A 17,921-nucleotide genomic window follows, 5' to 3' on the forward strand; every position below is an offset into this window, starting at 1 on the left:
TAGTTTAGTTGCAGACGACTGTTTTAGTATCAAACGATAGCAATGGCCATCATCTCTTTGCTATAAGTAACACTTACTTGACAACGTTTTTTCATACCAGGTAACAGTTAAAAGCTGTAATTTCACATTGTTAGTGGTATTGAGAATTGTAATCTTCTCCTTATTTTTTTGTAATAAGAATTAGAGGAAAACAGTTTATTCTTGTTTTCTTATCCTTTGTTATTTTTTAAACAGCACCCACACGGCGGATTCCTATAATTATATGTGGAACATATCAAACAAGATTCAGGGAAATCATTGTGTCTCTCATGGCAACTGTCCAGAGACAGATTCTAACATCATTTGCCTTCAATTGTCAACTAAAATATCAATGTCACACCCCCAAGGCTTTACGCAGTCAAATTTATGTGATCAAGTTAATTATGGTAGGTCTGAAATTGATATAATATCCCAACGGGAAAGTAGTGGATTCAAAATAAAGTAGTGGGACTACAAAGCACCCAACAAAATGGGGAGCAAGAAAAATGAACTAGCACTTCAGAGGTTAATCAGTATGTTAAATTAGACTTTCAGTTGCTATCCACACCAACTCAGATTTATAATATAATTGAAATTGCACAAGAAATTAAAGATTGTTTTTAAAGTATTTTGTTAGGCCTATTTTAGGATAGATCAGATCGTAAATATATGTTTATAATTCCAATTCAAAAAGTTTGGGAAATGAATATCAATTATAATTTTATAATTAGAATTTCGGGATTTCATAAATCATACGGAATTTGAAACTTTTGAATAGAACTAGTTTCGGAATTTCAAAGTTGTGAGAGTTGTATGGCTATACAGAGATCATTCCATGTCCATGCCTCTTTCTGTATAACTACCTTCCTCTCCACCAACTTCCTTTATTTTACAACTTTTTCATCTAACTATTTTACCCTTTACAATAAATTGAGTTTCCATTTAATATCGCATATGTGTTCATTTTTTTAAGATTGTGAACGATTCACCTTTAACGCCCTACAGTTCCACCCCTGAATAATGGAGTTCATTGTCATAGATTGAAGTCGTCAACTTTGCTCAAGAATCGGGGTTTCGGGAAGTCATGATCATATGGTGGAAGCTGATGCTAGGAATGTAGTTAATGTTTTGGTTAATCAGATGAAGAGTAGAATGATGAAGAACGGTGATGGTGTCATGTGTCTAGTTTGTTGTGGCTCTCTTTTTCTCAACAGATTTTTTTTAATACAAGTGTTGTTTTATACTAATCCACATTAAGAGAATGGAGAGAGTTTGAACTCAAGACTAAATTGAAGAAAAAAACCCCAACCATCTGAGCAATCCACGACTTGCTTCCTTGACTGATTTCTTCATCAAATTATTATGGTAAAGTTTTTAGTGAGGCTCTTACTCTGGATCCCTTTTATTAAACCATTTGGTTGTGATCACTTTTATCAATGAATCCATATCTTTTGATATAAAATAAGACTAAAAGGACACCGTTCATCGCTCATTCTATTATTTTAATGATCACTTTCTCTAGCAATAGTGCCTCTCAACATGATGATTAGTTCATGAGAATCCATATCTTTCGATTAAAAAGAATGTAGTATAATGTGTCTTTTCACACAAAAAAATAGCAAAATCATTAATTCAAGAATCATGCTCAATCCAAAGAGGAAATCGATTTCTCTCTAAAGTCTTATAAACAACATGAATATAGTAGCTTTAAGTTCCACCTCCAAGGCAGTAGCAATGCCAACAGATTCTGCAAGGCATCTAAAACAATGACTCAAGTGGTCACGGAAAATACCACCAAAACCAGCCGTGGTTCCTGAACCACAAGTTGCACCATCAATGTTAACTTTAACTTGAAAAGCACAAGGAGAAAACCAAAGAACCTCATGAATTATAGGCGCCCTTGTAGGCCTTCCATACACTCCAAACGCTCTGATAATGCAAAGCTCATCAATTAAATGTAACGTAAAACTCGTACCCTAAGAATTTACCTCACAAACTTGCAAGGGAATGCTACTAACCAACTGATCAACTGTAAACATTTTCCCTTTAGATTTAATTTTGAGCTTGCTGAGGTGAGTAAAAATCTACACCAATCATACCCCACCATCATAAGTGAAGTTGAGTACGGAAACCATGCCTCAAAGGATAAGAAAAATGATGTGATATTAGAGAATAACATAGAAAATTAAAATAAGGCTAAAATCCTACACCAAATTGGCAAAGAAAATGAGCACTTAAATAATGATGAGTAGATGCATTAGCCTGACAATACGGAGTACATCGTTGCAAAAGGGAGCATCCAGTAAGACAATAAATCATCAATTAAAAGCTTACCATGAAGAAAACGCCATAACAAAATAGGATTACATGGTCATAAACATTTATGCCGAACTCATCTATTTTGTTTACTATACTTAAAGTTATAAGCCAAAAATAAAGATAGTGCACAATTTGAAGCCGTCTACTAAATTAGTTTAATCATCGAAAGAAAATTTAAATGACGAAATTTCGGAGTAATGTAGCAGAATGCACGGCACTAGTTAGACCAATAGGACAAAACCAACAGCAATTTCGAAAACAATCAATATCTTATATATATAGAGAACATAAAAGGTGAATAATGCTTTTGGTTTGGACAAAAATAGTCCCAAGACAAAAAACTTTAAATGCGTCCTAAAATAAGACTAGCAATAATATAATTTAATTTTTCTATTTTTAAATACGTTCAAAACATCTTAAAAGGCGTGTAATGTCGGATATAAAAAAAATCTTTCGCATACTGATAATAATGTGATTAAATTAGTTGTCAAATGATTTTTTTTTAACAAACGATATTATCTATACTAAGGAGGATGGATGGGCTTAGCCTCACAATGGGCTTAGCCTCACAATGGGCTAGCAATAATGTGATTTAAATCAATTGTTCATTAAATATAATTTTCTTTATTTTTGTTGTAAATTTTATATAGACCGATTTTATTATGTGAATTCAGATATTTTAATTGGTTTATGAGGGGTTTCTTCTAGCATGATCTAATATTATTCATTTACTTCAAATATTTAACTTTCTTTTGTCAATTAACGCATATAAATACATTTAAAACGTTTAAATCACGAGTAGCATTTTATGATTCAAAACGTGCATGAAGGCTAGTATTTAAAGAATTGAGAGTACAACAGCAATTATGAACTGAGATGCTTCATCGAAGCACATACATTATATATGTCCAAATGTAGTATATAAAAAAGGATATGTACAGTTATACAAATCATTGTGACGAATATATAATTTGGGAAAGTCATCAACTATATATATATCAAGCACATATGTCATCCTCCTTTTTTTTTTTTTTTTTTTAATACATCGATATTTTTATATTAAAGAGAAGGAGAGTTCGACTAAACTATACAGTGGGTAGCCTAATTTAGTATCGAATTCGCTATCTACGATATTCAAACTAGACCTCTCACTTCTGAGTAAAGAAGAAATTATCACCAGTACCGTAGTACTGAGTAGCATGTGATCCTTTTATTTGAAAAGACAAACGCATACTTTAAGAACCTATGAAATTGCCGAAACGTTGCTGAGGTTTCATCTGTTTCCATTAAAATACTAGCTAGCTTATGGTTGTGGGAATCCGATTCTATTTCTCATGGTGCACATCAACTTGCAAACATTCAGTATCTGCACCAAATTTTAAGATATAAAGCTCAACTTTAACAGTCAAAAGAATGATGTTGTATTCTTCACCAAATTTTTATAATCCCATGTGCTCTGATGAAGCATTTGTCAAGATTGTAGAGTCATCAGGACGATCGTCCATTATTAATCATATTTATGTTGTCCTAACTTCATCACCTGCACTGTTTACTTTTATCACCAAAAAAAAAAAGTCTATACAATTAAGAGTAGAACATACAACATAAGCTGTAATTTATTATGTCAAGTATCCGATGTAGGATTGTTTAAGCTTATAGGTTAATCTACTGTTAGATTAATATGATGATTGTTATTAGAGAAGATCTCACGTGTCCTCAAAATGAGGACGACCCTAGGTGATTAGCATTGCACGTCAAGTATCCAATTCTATTTCGCATAGCGCATACATCAAATTTCATTTGGATGTAATTAAGAACTTGTGAGCTAACGGAAAACAAATTGATCACTAACACATTTTCACTAGAGTCTATTTGGTAACATTTTTGTTTTTAGTTTTAATTCGTAATTTCAGTGAAAATGAAGAATATTTAAGAAGAATGAGAAGGGACGATAAATTTTCATGTTTTTAATTCACACTTTCTCCTCCATTTCTCCCTTATTTTTTTCTCCTCCTCCTTTCATCCCTCATGCCTACATATTGTTGGAGAATGAGAAAATAGAGAAGCATTTGAGATTGTGTTTTATTTCCTACCTTTAGGAGGAAGTAATATACATTTAGGTTACTTGTCTAATTGATTAGGATTTTTTTCTATAATATGTTTTTGAGTTAACCTTTGTATCTTGAACTCTTATAAATAACTCCTTATCGAGAAGAATAAAGGTTTGTGAGTGTGTAGGAGATTTACTGAGAAAATTCTCATACTTTGTTGAGTTTGGTATCAGAGCCATGTCCGATCTCTAAATTGAACTCTGCTATGCTTGCTTCCCGTGGGTATACAAAGGAATATAGTTGCATGAAACCTGTAAATATCCTTGCTTATTCCCAACTGTATGTATCATTCAGTTATACTAATTTTAGAATTTAACCATCGCAAAAATTCATTAATCTTTGTATCAATATCTAACTGTTAATTTTTTGACTACTCAGCAATATGTATTATGGAAAGACACTTTTCACGTGCTTCTCCCCACTCCAAAAATCACTTGCAAAGTGATTGTATGAAAAATGGTAGGAAACTGAAATGATTAATTTGTTCATATTTAAGAATTGGATCATGCTAGAGAGGTTATCTTTTTAGATATATTTTGTAGATCATAGGATGAATCAATTGATGGTTGGATTTCTTCTTTAAAATATTGAAATAATTTAAGCATAAACCGTTATATCACGTAATTTACAAAAAATAGTTTCACTATCATTTTTTTTTAGGATAGTGTTATTCACATATCCATTTTTACCTGACACACCTCTTTTAATTTTTTGATCATTTGATAGAATGAATTGAAAAAATCAATAGACAAAAATGACGGGTGTGAATAGCACTTGTCTTTTCTTAAGAATTTAAAAGGATTTCCCCCACTATTCGCCACGCCATGCCCAAGTGTACTCTTCATTTTTGAAGAGAGAGAGAGAGAGAGAGAGAGAGAGAGAGAGAGAGAGAGAGTGGTAATCCAACGTAAGAAAGCAGAGAGCCACCACAACAAACAGACACTGCAACTTTACAACAAAACTCTGCACAAACAAACTCTGCTCAACTTCTCATATATTCTGCTCTCATCTCACCTCCTGCTTATAATCTCTCTCTCTCTCTCACCATGTTTTTCTGGAAAGTCTTTTAATTACTCTGCCCCCAATCCTGGAATTTTATGAAATTTCTGAAATCAAAGGTAATTCTAACAGAGCTTCAATTTCTTTAGTTACCCTTTTTTTTTCCTTCTTCAATTTTATGTTTATTTCTTGAGAATTCAACTTCTAATCTAATTCGAATGCATGGGTACTCTGTCTTTTTTTGTTCTTTCTGTAGTTTCCCAATATATTCCAATTAAAAGAGTTTAATATAAAAATAGAGATGGTTAATCAAATGAGTTCTTTTCTATTTACTCAGACAAAAACAAAATGAGTTCCTTCTATTTATGTATATTTTTTGTTGTTTAATTTTTATTTGCAGGTTTTGGCTCAAAATCTGAAGGCCGTTTCTGCTGAAGTTGGACGGGTGAATACCAATGTATATTTCCGGTACGAATTTTTTTTTTAATTGCAGTTTTAACTTTAGAGTTTGGATTGATAAGTTACGCTGTAGAGAGCTCTTACACTCTCACAGCCTCACAGCTTGTTAAAGGAATGGACTATAATTATCTCCCGTCTTCTTTCTACCCCTTTCGAACATTGCTTCTCTGCCCTCTCACTTCCCATACATTTTTATCCTTTCTTATTTGTGCAGTCATAGTTAAGTTACGTCAATATTTTATATTAATATTATTTTTTGTCTTATTATCTTTATAAAAAAAATCAATATAAAATGTTGACGTGGCTTAACCGTGACCGTACAAAATAGGAGGGGATAGGAGTGTATGGGAAGTGGGAGGGCAAAGAAGCCAGGTCCATCCCTTCCTCTCATATTCTCTATTTTGTCTCTCTTTCTATAAGAAATTAATATAAGATATTGACGTGGCTTAACCGTGACCGTTCAAATAGGAGGGGAGGGAAGGTGAGGGAAAAAAGAGGGGAGAGAATCCTACTCCGAAAGGAATAAAGCCCCTTTGTTATTGGTTTTTTTTTTTTAATTTTTTTTTTATATAAAAGCTGTTCCACTTTAAAATTAAGCATTACAAAATTGTTTGATAAAAATAAAATATCTGTTTATTTTAACAGCACTCCAAAGTAGGTTGTTTTAAAAAGATGCTTTTGTAAAAAAGTTGAGTCTTTAATGAATATTTTCAATTCCAATAATATCTTCATTAGTTTTTAAAAATGACATTATTTATTTTTTAGTCACATTTTATCCTTTGGAGAATAAAGTGATTATTGTAACCTACTGCTTCAAATACCGACTTTACACCACAACCCCCATTGACACTACCATTGTTGCCACCACCACCACAATCGTTAGTGCCACCGCCACGACAACCACCATCATTGCAGCCACTGCCACCACCACCACTATAACCACAACCGCCACTACAATCACAACTACAATCGCCACACTATTGATGTCGCCGCTCTTACCACCATTGGTATCCCTGCAAGCTTGCACCCTAAACACAGCCCACTATTGACACTAAAACCAAACCCCACTGCCACCACTACCCCTGCCACAACCGTCGTCGTTAACACCTTCATTATCATGTCTATTTTTGTCCTTATGTACAATTATACAACTTTTGTATTAAAATTTATCATATGCTTTTACGTTGTTTTTCATTCTGAAAGCACTTTCAAAAATACTGTATCAAACTTTCAACTGCTTAATTTTACCGTTGATTACTCACAAACATAAACAATTCTTTTAAAAAGCACAAAAATCCCAAATTAACCTAAGAACAAGTGCAATTTGTCATTTGGTTACTCTATGCCTCTCTCTCTCTCTCTCTCCGTCCTTGTTTCTAATTTTTTCCTAGAATAAATAATGACTTTTTTTAATTAAAAAATGGAATGGACGGTCTTGATCCATTGACATGTTCATGGGTGGATTGATACTCTTGGACGGTGGGGATTCGGATGATGGTGCATAAAGTTTGGAATCAAGTCTTTATGTCGCCTCAAAAGGTTTTGAGTAGAACCAATATTTTGAGGTTCCTTTTTTATTTTAGAGAGAATGTTTCATCGTATGTTTTACTCCATTAATACTATTATCTAGTTGCATTTTTTTTAGTTGTAAGTGAGAAAAAGATTTTAGATTTGATTTTAATAGACGGTGAGTTCAATACCACATTATTATGACATGATCATTGTGTGGTAAATTATCACAATTGAGGTGGTTTCAAAGTGAGCCACAAGTTCTATTTCTCTCCCGTTCCACCACAAGATTTAGAATTGTAATAGAGTACACTTTTCGTTTGTTTAAACGTCTAATTCTCTATTAAACTACACGTAAGCTCAAATATGATTTTTAGGCTTACTATGTCATCAATTTAATGAAGAATCAAGCATTCAGTTAGATTGATGGTACAATTTCAATATGTTATGGTACAACATGAGAAATTGAAACTTCGCATGCCCATTTTAAAAATTACCCAAAACCTAAAAAGAGAAATGTAGTTAACCTTAATTTTTACTTGAAATTATGTTCAATTGAGTTTTGGTTGTTTAGGAAAAATTATCTGGTTGCGACAATCATATGGCAAGACTAATTCATGTATCAATCATAAAACCAATTGGCAATATGGGGAATAGTCCAACTTCTTATAAACCCTTGCAAGGTTTTTCCTTTCACCTATGTGGGGTGGTACGCTATTACCTTTACATTCTCACATGCCTCTTTGCATGTTCACATTCTCACATGTTCCTTCATGTGTAACCAATTTTCAAACCAAACATTTGGAAAACACAAATTAGGTGACGTGGAGCACATGCGACCGTTGGGCTTCAAACGTGGGCTAACCTAACTCTGATACCATGAAGAAAGTTGAGGTTCCACCATAAAACAAATTTGTAATATGACGAGTAACCGACTTTTTATAAGCTCTTGAAAGGTTTTTTTTTTTTCACCATGTGAGATTCTTTTACTCTCGCATTCTCACAACATCACGTAGCAATGTGGCAATCTCATACAATAGTATCCCACAATTCAGATGTATTTGGATACTGATGCAATGCATTTCTTGTTTTGTTATGTGGTACATTGACAAAGAGTTTTCCAAGTGGAAAAGTAAATGAATGATGTGAAAGGCTTATTAATGTGACTTTTCATGTGTTTGTTAGGTAAGTGTGTAGTGTTGCAATTCTACATTTTCTGGCCAGGTGGTAGTTCTGAGGCTGCAGAATTGATTCTGTCATTTTGTACGCAGAATTTGGTACCACCGTCATTTTGTACGCAGAATTTGGTACCACCATGTGAAAGTAGTTATCAACAATTTGGAATCACCTGCACTTCTTGGGATGATTTGATTGCTTTCTACCAACACCCCTATATCTCTTTTGCACATAAAGGTACTCTCATTCTCTCGCTGTAATATATCAAGTGCTCTTTGGTAATTTAGGTCTTTTGCTTGGGTAAGTAAATAATTGGTCAAATATGGGCCTACAACAAGTACAACGTCCAAAACAATACAACATAATAAGAGCCCACAGCAAAAAATCAGGCCTAACCCTAAAATACAAGAAATTTTATATGTTGATTGTACTGCTATGTGGTGTTATCATTCCGCATGTTACTAGTGATTGTAAAACAAATGCATTTGTTTTATTATGTATTTGGACGACAAGACTGATATATATCCCCACTCCTAGCCATACTAATGAAAAACAAATGCATGTATTACAGCTTGAGTGAAATCGTAAAATTCTGTGACGGTGTTTCAGACACATAAAAAAATTACTTCTAATACAAAAACTAAATTGGGATGTTGTTGCCACTTCCACAGTTCCACCACCACGATAGGACTAAGCATCGATAGCATATTCGACCATACAACAATGAAGAGTCCTTAAAAGGGAAACCCCATACAGACATACATCGTGGAAAACCTTTCACTTCAGGAATCTTTTATTACAGCATCTTCAAAAAAGATGTCAAATTTCAAAAATAAAATTTAAAAATAAGAATTTATGTGGCACTTTGATCTTTTTTAAAATCTTGTGCCAATATGTCAAATTAATCTATTATTTATTACATTATTTCCTTTTCATATTTGTGATAAATATTTCTAGAACAAAAAGCAACAATAAAAATGATTAAAAAAATAATTTATTAATCAATTAAAAGTAGATTTAAAGTTGCTCTCAAATTTAACAGCAACCACGTTTGCTGCCAATCCACATCATGCCGTTTAAATATTGGCATTTCGGTTGAAAAAACACTAATGTTATCTATTTCAATATTATTGCTAATGTGAACTTTTTGACATCTCTTTTAGAGATGCTTTAAGTAATAAATTAATTAGTGTGACAGTCAAGTTGCCAAAATAAAAATAACCTTGATAAATTTATATCGGCCTGAAAGTATCTAACATAATTACATAAAAAATATCTAATATAATCTACCCTCTCATGAAAAATGGGAAAACTTTAAAAAATTCAAGTAATTAGAAGAGGATTAGCCATAGAAAAATAATAAAGCTCACCATTAATGACGAAGTAACGATCGAATTAATTGCTTTCTAATAAAAACAAAGAAAACTAGGCTTGCTTCACTAATCTCCCAACAGAGAAACTCTTATTCAACAAAGCAAGCATTATTAGTATGAAGTTAATATGAAGGGGCATCATTTCAGGGATAGCACTCGTGCACCAACTCAGGCCTTCCTTCAACTAGTCTGCATGCACCATTCGGTGTTATGAGCCACTCACAATTCTTGACGCACTTAGGTTTGTCTCTCAGTTGTACGTATATGTCAAGCCAGTAAGATCCGCCTTCCCAGTCAAGTTTGCAGTAATATTGTGTCGAATTCAAAAGTTCGGCCGAAAATGGAATTCAAAGGACCCATCAGGGTTATCACATGAACATCAACGCTATCGTCTTTGGACTTACAATGAACTGTAAGGTCACGACCATTACGCAAATAGTTAATCATTGTGGCATGGGTTACGGGATTGACAATTTCCCGCATCATGTAGTTCTTCGCATCAGTAGAAATGTGAGAACCATGCTTCTCATATGCACAGCCATGCTTGCTTGGTTGCAATCTACTGATCTTATAGAGGATGAATGAAAGGGGAAATGTTGTTAGTTGGTGGGTGAATAAAGGGTATATCGGGTTTCTTATATACTAAAGTAAATTCAAGTATGTTTAATTGTGTACTTTATGGAAAGAGGCTCGTTTTCTTTTCTTCTCCCTATTTTCTCTTTAAGAAAGGAAGGGGATATGAGAAATTTCTAGAGGATCTGGTGTGAATTGATGATTTAAGTCTTTTATAATATTAATTCACGCATGTCCAATTACTTTTTTTAGTGCAAACGATGATCTGCACTAATCCTTGTTAAAAGCCCAAAGGTGGAAGTAGAGGGTTTGAATTCGGGATGTAATGGGTTGAAAAGAAGGTTCTAAATATCAAGATAATATATCAGTTGCCATAAGTCCAATCACTAACATTTAAACTCTAAATAAGGGTTTCTATCGCCACTTAGTACTACGGTCTAATAATATTCTTCTTCATTTGTAAGTGAGAGGTCTTAGGTTTAATTCTTGCTACAAGCGAACGTGAACCACATTATTACTAGCTCATTTCCCACCCCCTTAATGTAGATAATATCGTTTGCTTAAAAAAAAAAAATAATAATAATAATAAAAAAAGGTTTCTATCACAAATAGTCCTTGAAAATAACCCAACCCATTAATATGGTCTCTGAAATTGAAAATCGATCATTGTTCTGTGGCATCCATTTTCAAGGACTACATTAATCGATTTTCAATTTTATAAATCATTTTGATGAGATGAGTCAATTTCAGGACCATCTACCATAAAAAGGGTGACTTGTTGAATCACCAATTCGGTAGACTGCTTGCCAAAAATATAAATTTTGGCAGACCTTTAATAAAAATTCACGTTGCTTGGTTTAAGGCTACTAATTTTTAAAATCATTTCAGTCAATCCCTACTATATTATATCGGGAGGAGTCCTCCTTTCCTAAAGTCATCATTATGAGGATTTGAAAGGATCAAATGAATATTAGTTACAAGATTTATATTTCAGAACCATCTACCATAAAAAAGGTGACTTGTTGAATCACCAATTCAGTAGATGCTTGCCAAAAATATAAATTTTGGCAGATCTTTAATAAAAATTCACATTGCTTGGTTTAAGGCTACTAATTTTTAAAATCATTTCAGTCAATCCCTACTATATATCGGGAGTAGTCCTCCTTTCCTAAAGTCATCATTATGAGGATTTGAAAGGATCAAATGAATATTAGTCACAAGATTATGAGCTCGTTTGGATATGTTTTTTAAATGACTGAAAACATTTTTGGTAAAAATATTTTTGGAAACAATACTTAGTAAAAATGCAAGTAAATCTTGAAAAAACAGTTACAGTGCTTCCTGGAGCTCGTTTGGATGTGTTTTTTAAATGACTGAAAACGTTTTTATTAAAAATATTTGTGGAAACAATACTTAGTAAGAATGCAAGTAAATTTTGAAAAAACACTTATAGTGCTTCCTGAGAAGAATCGCATAACTGGTGTTTCTTGTAGAAAACACTTCAAGTGCTTCTGAAGCCCAAAAACATTTTCTCCAAAAGCGTTTTCAGTCATTTTAAAAGCACATCCAAACGAGTCCTATATTAGTCCTGGATCTAAATTCGTAAGATATTTGACAACTTAATAAACCAAAACCAACTTAAAATTCATGAACCATTAGAAAACTCAATTTTTTTGTTTTGGTTTATTAAATTATCAAATATTTTAAGCTTTTGAATCTAAACTAATATAATTTTGTGGTTAATATCCATTTAGTAATCACGTGTCCCCAAAATGAGGACCTTAAGAGAGCACGATGAAATCGGAAGAGTGTGGGGTATGTGGATGGTTTGGGCAAGTAAAAGGGGTTAATTTTTTTTTTTCCGTAACAGTTGATGTGGGTGTTTAACAATTAAGAATTGGTTTTCAGTGCTACCAAATTTCAACTTATTTACAAAATGCTGGAGCCTTTTTTTCAACTTCAACTTATTTATGATTGCGAACATACTTCAACTTATGTCACCACACCCAAACCTCAACTTATTCATAAAAATGTCGCCATACCCAAACTTCAATTTATTTGCGAAAATGTCACCGCCTCTTTTTTTTTTTTTTTTTTATCTTTAATATTAATAAAAGTCCATTAAGTGTTTTTCATTAAATTTTTGGCATTTTAAGCCATTTTCATTAAAAATCCAATAAATTATGGGTGTTGACACTCCAATTCCAAAAAGGGCTTTTGCACTCATTCAAGTGCTTATTCTCTCATATTTTTACATGTTTTGAGTGGATGATGACTTTGTATTAGAGTGTTAATTACAACTCTTTGAATTAGGTGTTGTCTATCATAAGGGCTTCCTTTACCTCGGGATAAGGTTGGTTGTTGTTGTAAACTGTTTCCCAGTTTTGGAAAAATTCGATTCATTGTACACTTTTAAGTAGATGAGAGAGTTGAATCATAATCCCATACCGTGATGTGCTAAGCTCGTGTCTCTTATTAACCTTTGTTACTCCGTGGATATTGTTAAAAGTTTTGGTTCGTGATTAAGATAAAGTAGTTACTGTTGTGCCAACCCTTTTCGTTTTCTTGGTGTATGCATTAGTGTCGGCATTGAGTTCAAAACAAGTGTTTGTAACCAATTTATAATTCGTTAAACACGGCAGTCTGAGCTATTCTATGTCACAGGACAGAACTTGAGGTTGATTGAAGAAGTAGTGACTTAAATGGCTAGAGTTTGTTCGCCATACTTTGATCCTGAGTATGAGAACCTGAGCACAAGAATCAATCCCCCGAGGTAATCTCCCTCTGCGCGTATGAACTATTTAATCAAAATTCTATTTGGATTTCACCGTTTCATTCAGCTGGACTGTCATTGTTTTACGTCGTTGTACGATTTGTTTGCAGGGTCTCCATAGACAACTCTAGCTGCAGTGACTGTACTATAGTCAAGGTGAGTTTTCCTTTTAACCGTTATAATTATGCTTTCTGTTGACACCAGATTCTTGCTATCATGTATGAAAATTGTTTTCTCCTTTGAATTAATAGGTGATTATAGAGTGAAATTCATAGGTTAACTTACCTCTAAACGGAAGACATGTCTTCCCAACTCCTGCTGGAAAACCACCCAAAGACGGGATTTAATTTGCTTTGTTCTTATCTTACACTCAGTGAACATATATTCCAGCCATCATGTTGAAATTGGTGTGGGGGATATGAAATTATGTGTAGGTTGACAGTGTCAACAAACCGGGAATTCTGCTTGAAGTCGTGCAAATCTTGACAGACCTTGACCTCATAATCACCAAAGCCTATATCTCCTCTGATGGTGGATGGTTTATGGATGGTATGTATATTCTTCGGCTGATCTTTCCCTGATGCTTGTCTGTTTAGTTGATTTCTTACACTATTGGATAGGCCTAGTCCTGTTGGCTCCGAATCCTCTTTTGAATTGATAAATTTTTGCTTTCTATTAGTTAATAGCCTCTATGAAAAAATGCCATGTCGAATCCACAGTTCTTGATTTGAACTCTTTACACATAAGAATTCGATTATCCACCCTTATCAAAGTCTTTGAGCCTAGATTGGCTGCACCTAAAAAGAGATTAACAAATATAGGTAATAAACTTTCGGAAAATCTTATTTCGAAGAATAATGCATTGTACTTCTTATAGGCAGAGCATCATATTCGCTGCAATTGAGTACAAACATCATATTATAACTTATTGAGGGAGATAAGTTTGTCATACTAAGAGGGCAGAACAAGAGTACGCAGCAACTCTTTGTGCCTGTGTGCCTGCACGCACGTGTATACAATTTATTGACATTTTGTGTTCTTTAATGGACAGTATTTCACGTCACCGATCAGCAAGGAAAAAAAGTTACAGACAGTAAAACCATCGACTACATAGAGAAGGTAATCCCCTTGATGCTTTTTTACTGCCACATGTTTTCCTGTGTTTTTGCAACCATCATCTGGATCAAGATTCTCTTCATTCTAAATTGGCCTTAATAATTTGCTTTACTAGAAACTGCAGGCACATGAGCTGTCATCTTGCACAAAGGGTTTCCTCCTTTTATCATTTCGTTGTTACGAAGGATTTCTATCATGTGATCGATGATATTAAGAGTGATCTTGTCTATGATTTGTGTCATGCATAGGCTTTAGGACCAAAGGGCCATATCACAGACCTGCTGAATGCTTGTCCAGGAAAAGGGGTTGGAGTGCACTCGGTCGGGGATCATACGGCCATTGAGATAATTGGCAGAGACCGACCAGGTCTCTTATCTGAGATCTCTGCTGTCCTTGCCAACCTTCACTTTAATGTAATTGCTGCCGAAGTATGGACACACAATGGACGAATAGCTTGTGTTGTGTATGTCAATGATGACACTACATGCCAACCTGTGGAGGATCAAGCCAGGTTATCCACAATGGAGGAGCAGCTCAAGAACATCCTTCGTGGGTGTGAGGACGATGAGAAAGTTGGTCGCACTAGCTTCTCTATGGGGTTCACCCATGTTGATAGGCGGCTCCACCAGATGTTGTTTGCTGATAGGGATTATGAGGGTGGTGGACTGGCAAATGAAGTTGATCATTTTCCTCCCTGCTTCCAACCAAAGATCACCATTGAGCGTTGTGAAGAAAAGGGGTACTCGGTGGTTAGTGTGCGGTGCAAGGACCGTGCAAAGCTCATGTTTGACATCGTATGCACACTCACAGATATGCAGTATGTTGTTTTCCATGCCACCATCTCATCTGATGGCCCATACGCATCACAGGTACATAAGTCTCATGCTCATCTATTGGCCAATTTTCAAGTTTTCAAACTATTCCTCTAACGGATGAATTTTTTAGGTAGTTGCCTTTCTGTTTCTTGATTAAAATACCGTAAACTGATGCTTATAGTTACCTGCAGGAGTATTTTATCCGTCACATGGATGGTTACACCCTCGATACTGAAGGAGAAAAGGAAAGGGCCATCAAATGTATTGATGCTGCAATTCGAAGAAGAGTAAGCGAGGTTAGTGAAAAATCTATCCAGCATTTAACGCTCGTTTTAAAAGCTTGTTTTGCTTCGAGTTAATGCACATTTGAACTCAAGAATATATTATAAACTAATCCCGGTCCATGGACTTGCAGCTACACAGCATAAAAGGTTGCTGAGCATTTTCAACATAATATATATGCATTTAACTTGTAGTATGTATTCTAGCAATAGTATACAGGAGATCAAGTACATAATTTCCTCTTAACTAAATTGTTTCCTCCAATTAATATATACAACATCCGAATGGAATTCCTTTTTAATTGAGAATCCCTGACGAAAATCTTCAAGAAAAAAGATAGTGCATGGAAAAGTTGTTACATAATTTATAAAGTCATCTGTTAAACTGTGCAAGTGATTGCAATAGAAGAGAGCATTTTCTGATTTAAAGTTGAAAGCAATAACATATCTTTCATAAGCCACTACATCTAATTCACTTGAACTTGTATTTGTAAACTTTACTTGTATGTTGGAAACAATGAGGACGTGAGTTCTCAGTCCGTGTAGCCGATTGAATTGCCATGAAATTCAGGGTCTAAGGCTAGAGCTGTGTGCTAAGGATAGAGTAGGCTTGCTTTCTGAAGTAACAAGGATCCTGAGAGAGCATGGATTGTCAGTTACAAGAGCAGGCGTCACAACAATTGGGGAGCAAGCAATGAATATCTTTTATGTTAGAGATTCTTCAGGGAATTCTGTGGACATAAAGACAATCGAAGCACTTCGTAAAGAAATCGGACACACAATGATATTCAATGTGAAGAAAGTCCCAACAAGTTCTGCTGAGGTGCCTGAGACTAAAGGATGGGCCAAGACAAGCTTCTTCTTTGGGAACTTGCTAGAGAGGTTCTTGGCTTGACAAGAGGTATGAATATTGTAAGGTACATTGAAAATGTACAGAAGAATAAATCTGTTCAGGAAGTTATCTGGACAGACTTTCTGCTTTTGTACTCTTTGTATAATATGTATGCATGTAAGTTTGTAACTTTTGGACTTTGCACAACACTCTCTTTTTACTTCTTTTTGACATTTGATCCTTATCTTGATTAGTCTTATGATTATGCTTCCCAAATGCCTCTTTGATATGTCAATCCAACACTACTTTCATTATACAATGTGCGACTTTGTATTTTTTATTTTTTTCACAAGCGATATTCTACACTAATTTACATTAAGGAGCGGACAGATGACGCAGGTGGTTTCAAGAGGAAAGTCGTAACCATCAGAGCAATCTACCACTTACAAAATTTGACTTTGCTTAATTTATTGTGTTAGACAAGTACTACTCTCGGCAAAAAAAATATGTGTAATTCAAGTTGCTATCACCATTGTTATCACCCTTCTCTTCATATGAGTAGTTCCCGAGATTTTATTGTAGGCTTCGAAAAAACCGTGTCGCTTTAGTTCTAGCATTTTGTTACATATATAAAAGAAATGATTGAATACATGTGTGGGTCAATTAAGAAAAGTCGATTGAATGTCAGTGCGGATTCAATCGAGATTTTGAGTAATTTTTAATCACATATGTCATATTATTGTCACTCATACGAGATTTGTAGCTTACTTGGATTTTTGTTTTGACCTTGTGGTCAGTTTCAAATTGTAGGGTTGTTTTTTAAGAGTAGTAGAGATAACAGTTAGAGATGAGGATTTCAAGTGGTGTAGCTGATGTGGGTAGGGTACTCGAGAGTAATTGTATTCTACTGAATATTTGATAATATTTAGATGTGAGTTTCAATGGATTTTATATATTTGTTTTAGAGCTTCGTTCTTTTACCATGTGTTGATTTTGAACGTATTTCAAAATCGTTTCGAGACGTGACAATAGACTGGGCCAAAAACATAGTGGTAGCCAGATCATGCACCTTACCAAGGAAGGGATTGAATGCAAGACCTCTTGTAATTAGAGCCCTAATAAAGTTTTAAAATGTTAAAGGATGAACCAAAAATGCCAGTTAAGCTAAAATTGTGGACAAATATGACTAAATTTGACCAAAGAAGCGTATGCTGAAAATAATCCATTCAGGGCAAGGAAGACTTTAGTTGCTTGTAACGGAAATTATTTTTTATTTTTTATCATTTATGTGTCAACATCCGCACATATGTGAATATTATATCGAATTCAGCCCATGCACTCAACTTTGGACGGTCTGGTTTGCGGAAAGGGATCCGGAGTGTGAATATTATATCAAATTCAGCCCAGGCACTCAACTCTGGACGGTCTGGTTTGCTGAAAGGAATCTTCTCCGAATCACTTCCACCTAATTCTCCTCATCAAATAATTTAGGTTTTTGAAATTTAATCAAATAGCTAAAAACATGGATTTACTTTAAAAGTTATAATAATTTTAACCGTGTGATCAA

At 34.3% G+C, this 17,921-nt stretch overlaps 1 protein-coding gene across 7 annotated transcripts; it reads left to right on the forward strand.

Annotated features, from left to right (window-relative positions):
• The first annotated feature begins 5,292 nt into the window (after positions 1–5,292).
• On the forward strand, positions 5,293–16,643 carry LOC103951112 (ACT domain-containing protein ACR3). Of its 7 annotated transcripts, none has more exons than XM_048580761.1 (10): positions 5,294–5,566; positions 5,848–5,915; positions 8,687–8,828; positions 13,202–13,310; positions 13,421–13,466; positions 13,745–13,859; positions 14,362–14,429; positions 14,675–15,295; positions 15,433–15,537; positions 16,094–16,643. In XM_048580761.1, the coding sequence occupies exons 4-10, from the start codon at positions 13,240–13,242 to the stop codon at positions 16,415–16,417; spliced, it is 1,350 nt and encodes a 449-aa protein (XP_048436718.1). In that variant the 5' UTR covers positions 5,294–5,566; positions 5,848–5,915; positions 8,687–8,828; positions 13,202–13,239; the 3' UTR covers positions 16,418–16,643. The 7 variants fall into 7 exon arrangements, with proteins under 7 accessions (XP_048436719.1, XP_048436718.1, XP_009360674.2 ...); XM_009362399.3 differs by having other exon boundaries at positions 8,717–8,828; positions 13,685–13,859; XM_009362395.3 differs by having other exon boundaries at positions 8,717–8,828.
• The last annotated feature ends 1,278 nt before the right edge of the window (positions 16,644–17,921 follow it).

This window comes from the organism of the source record quoted next, unplaced genomic scaffold (genome assembly GCF_019419815.1).
Source record: "Pyrus x bretschneideri cultivar Hongxiangsu unplaced genomic scaffold, Pyrus_bretschneideri_v1 Contig16, whole genome shotgun sequence".
Lineage (NCBI taxonomy): Eukaryota > Viridiplantae > Streptophyta > Magnoliopsida > Rosales > Rosaceae > Pyrus > Pyrus x bretschneideri.

Excerpts from the sequence above, each read along its gene's own strand:
- LOC103951112 (XM_048580762.1), top strand. The coding sequence starts at position 13,240 with ATGGCTAGAGTTTGTTCGCCATACTTTGATCCTGAGTATGAGAACCTG. Across the intron at positions 14,430-14,674 it reads CCATCGACTACATAGAGAAG|GCTTTAGGACCAAAGGGCCA; the intron begins GTAATCCCCTTG and ends TGTCATGCATAG. Across the intron at positions 15,538-16,093 it reads TTCGAAGAAGAGTAAGCGAG|GGTCTAAGGCTAGAGCTGTG; the intron begins GTTAGTGAAAAA and ends CATGAAATTCAG.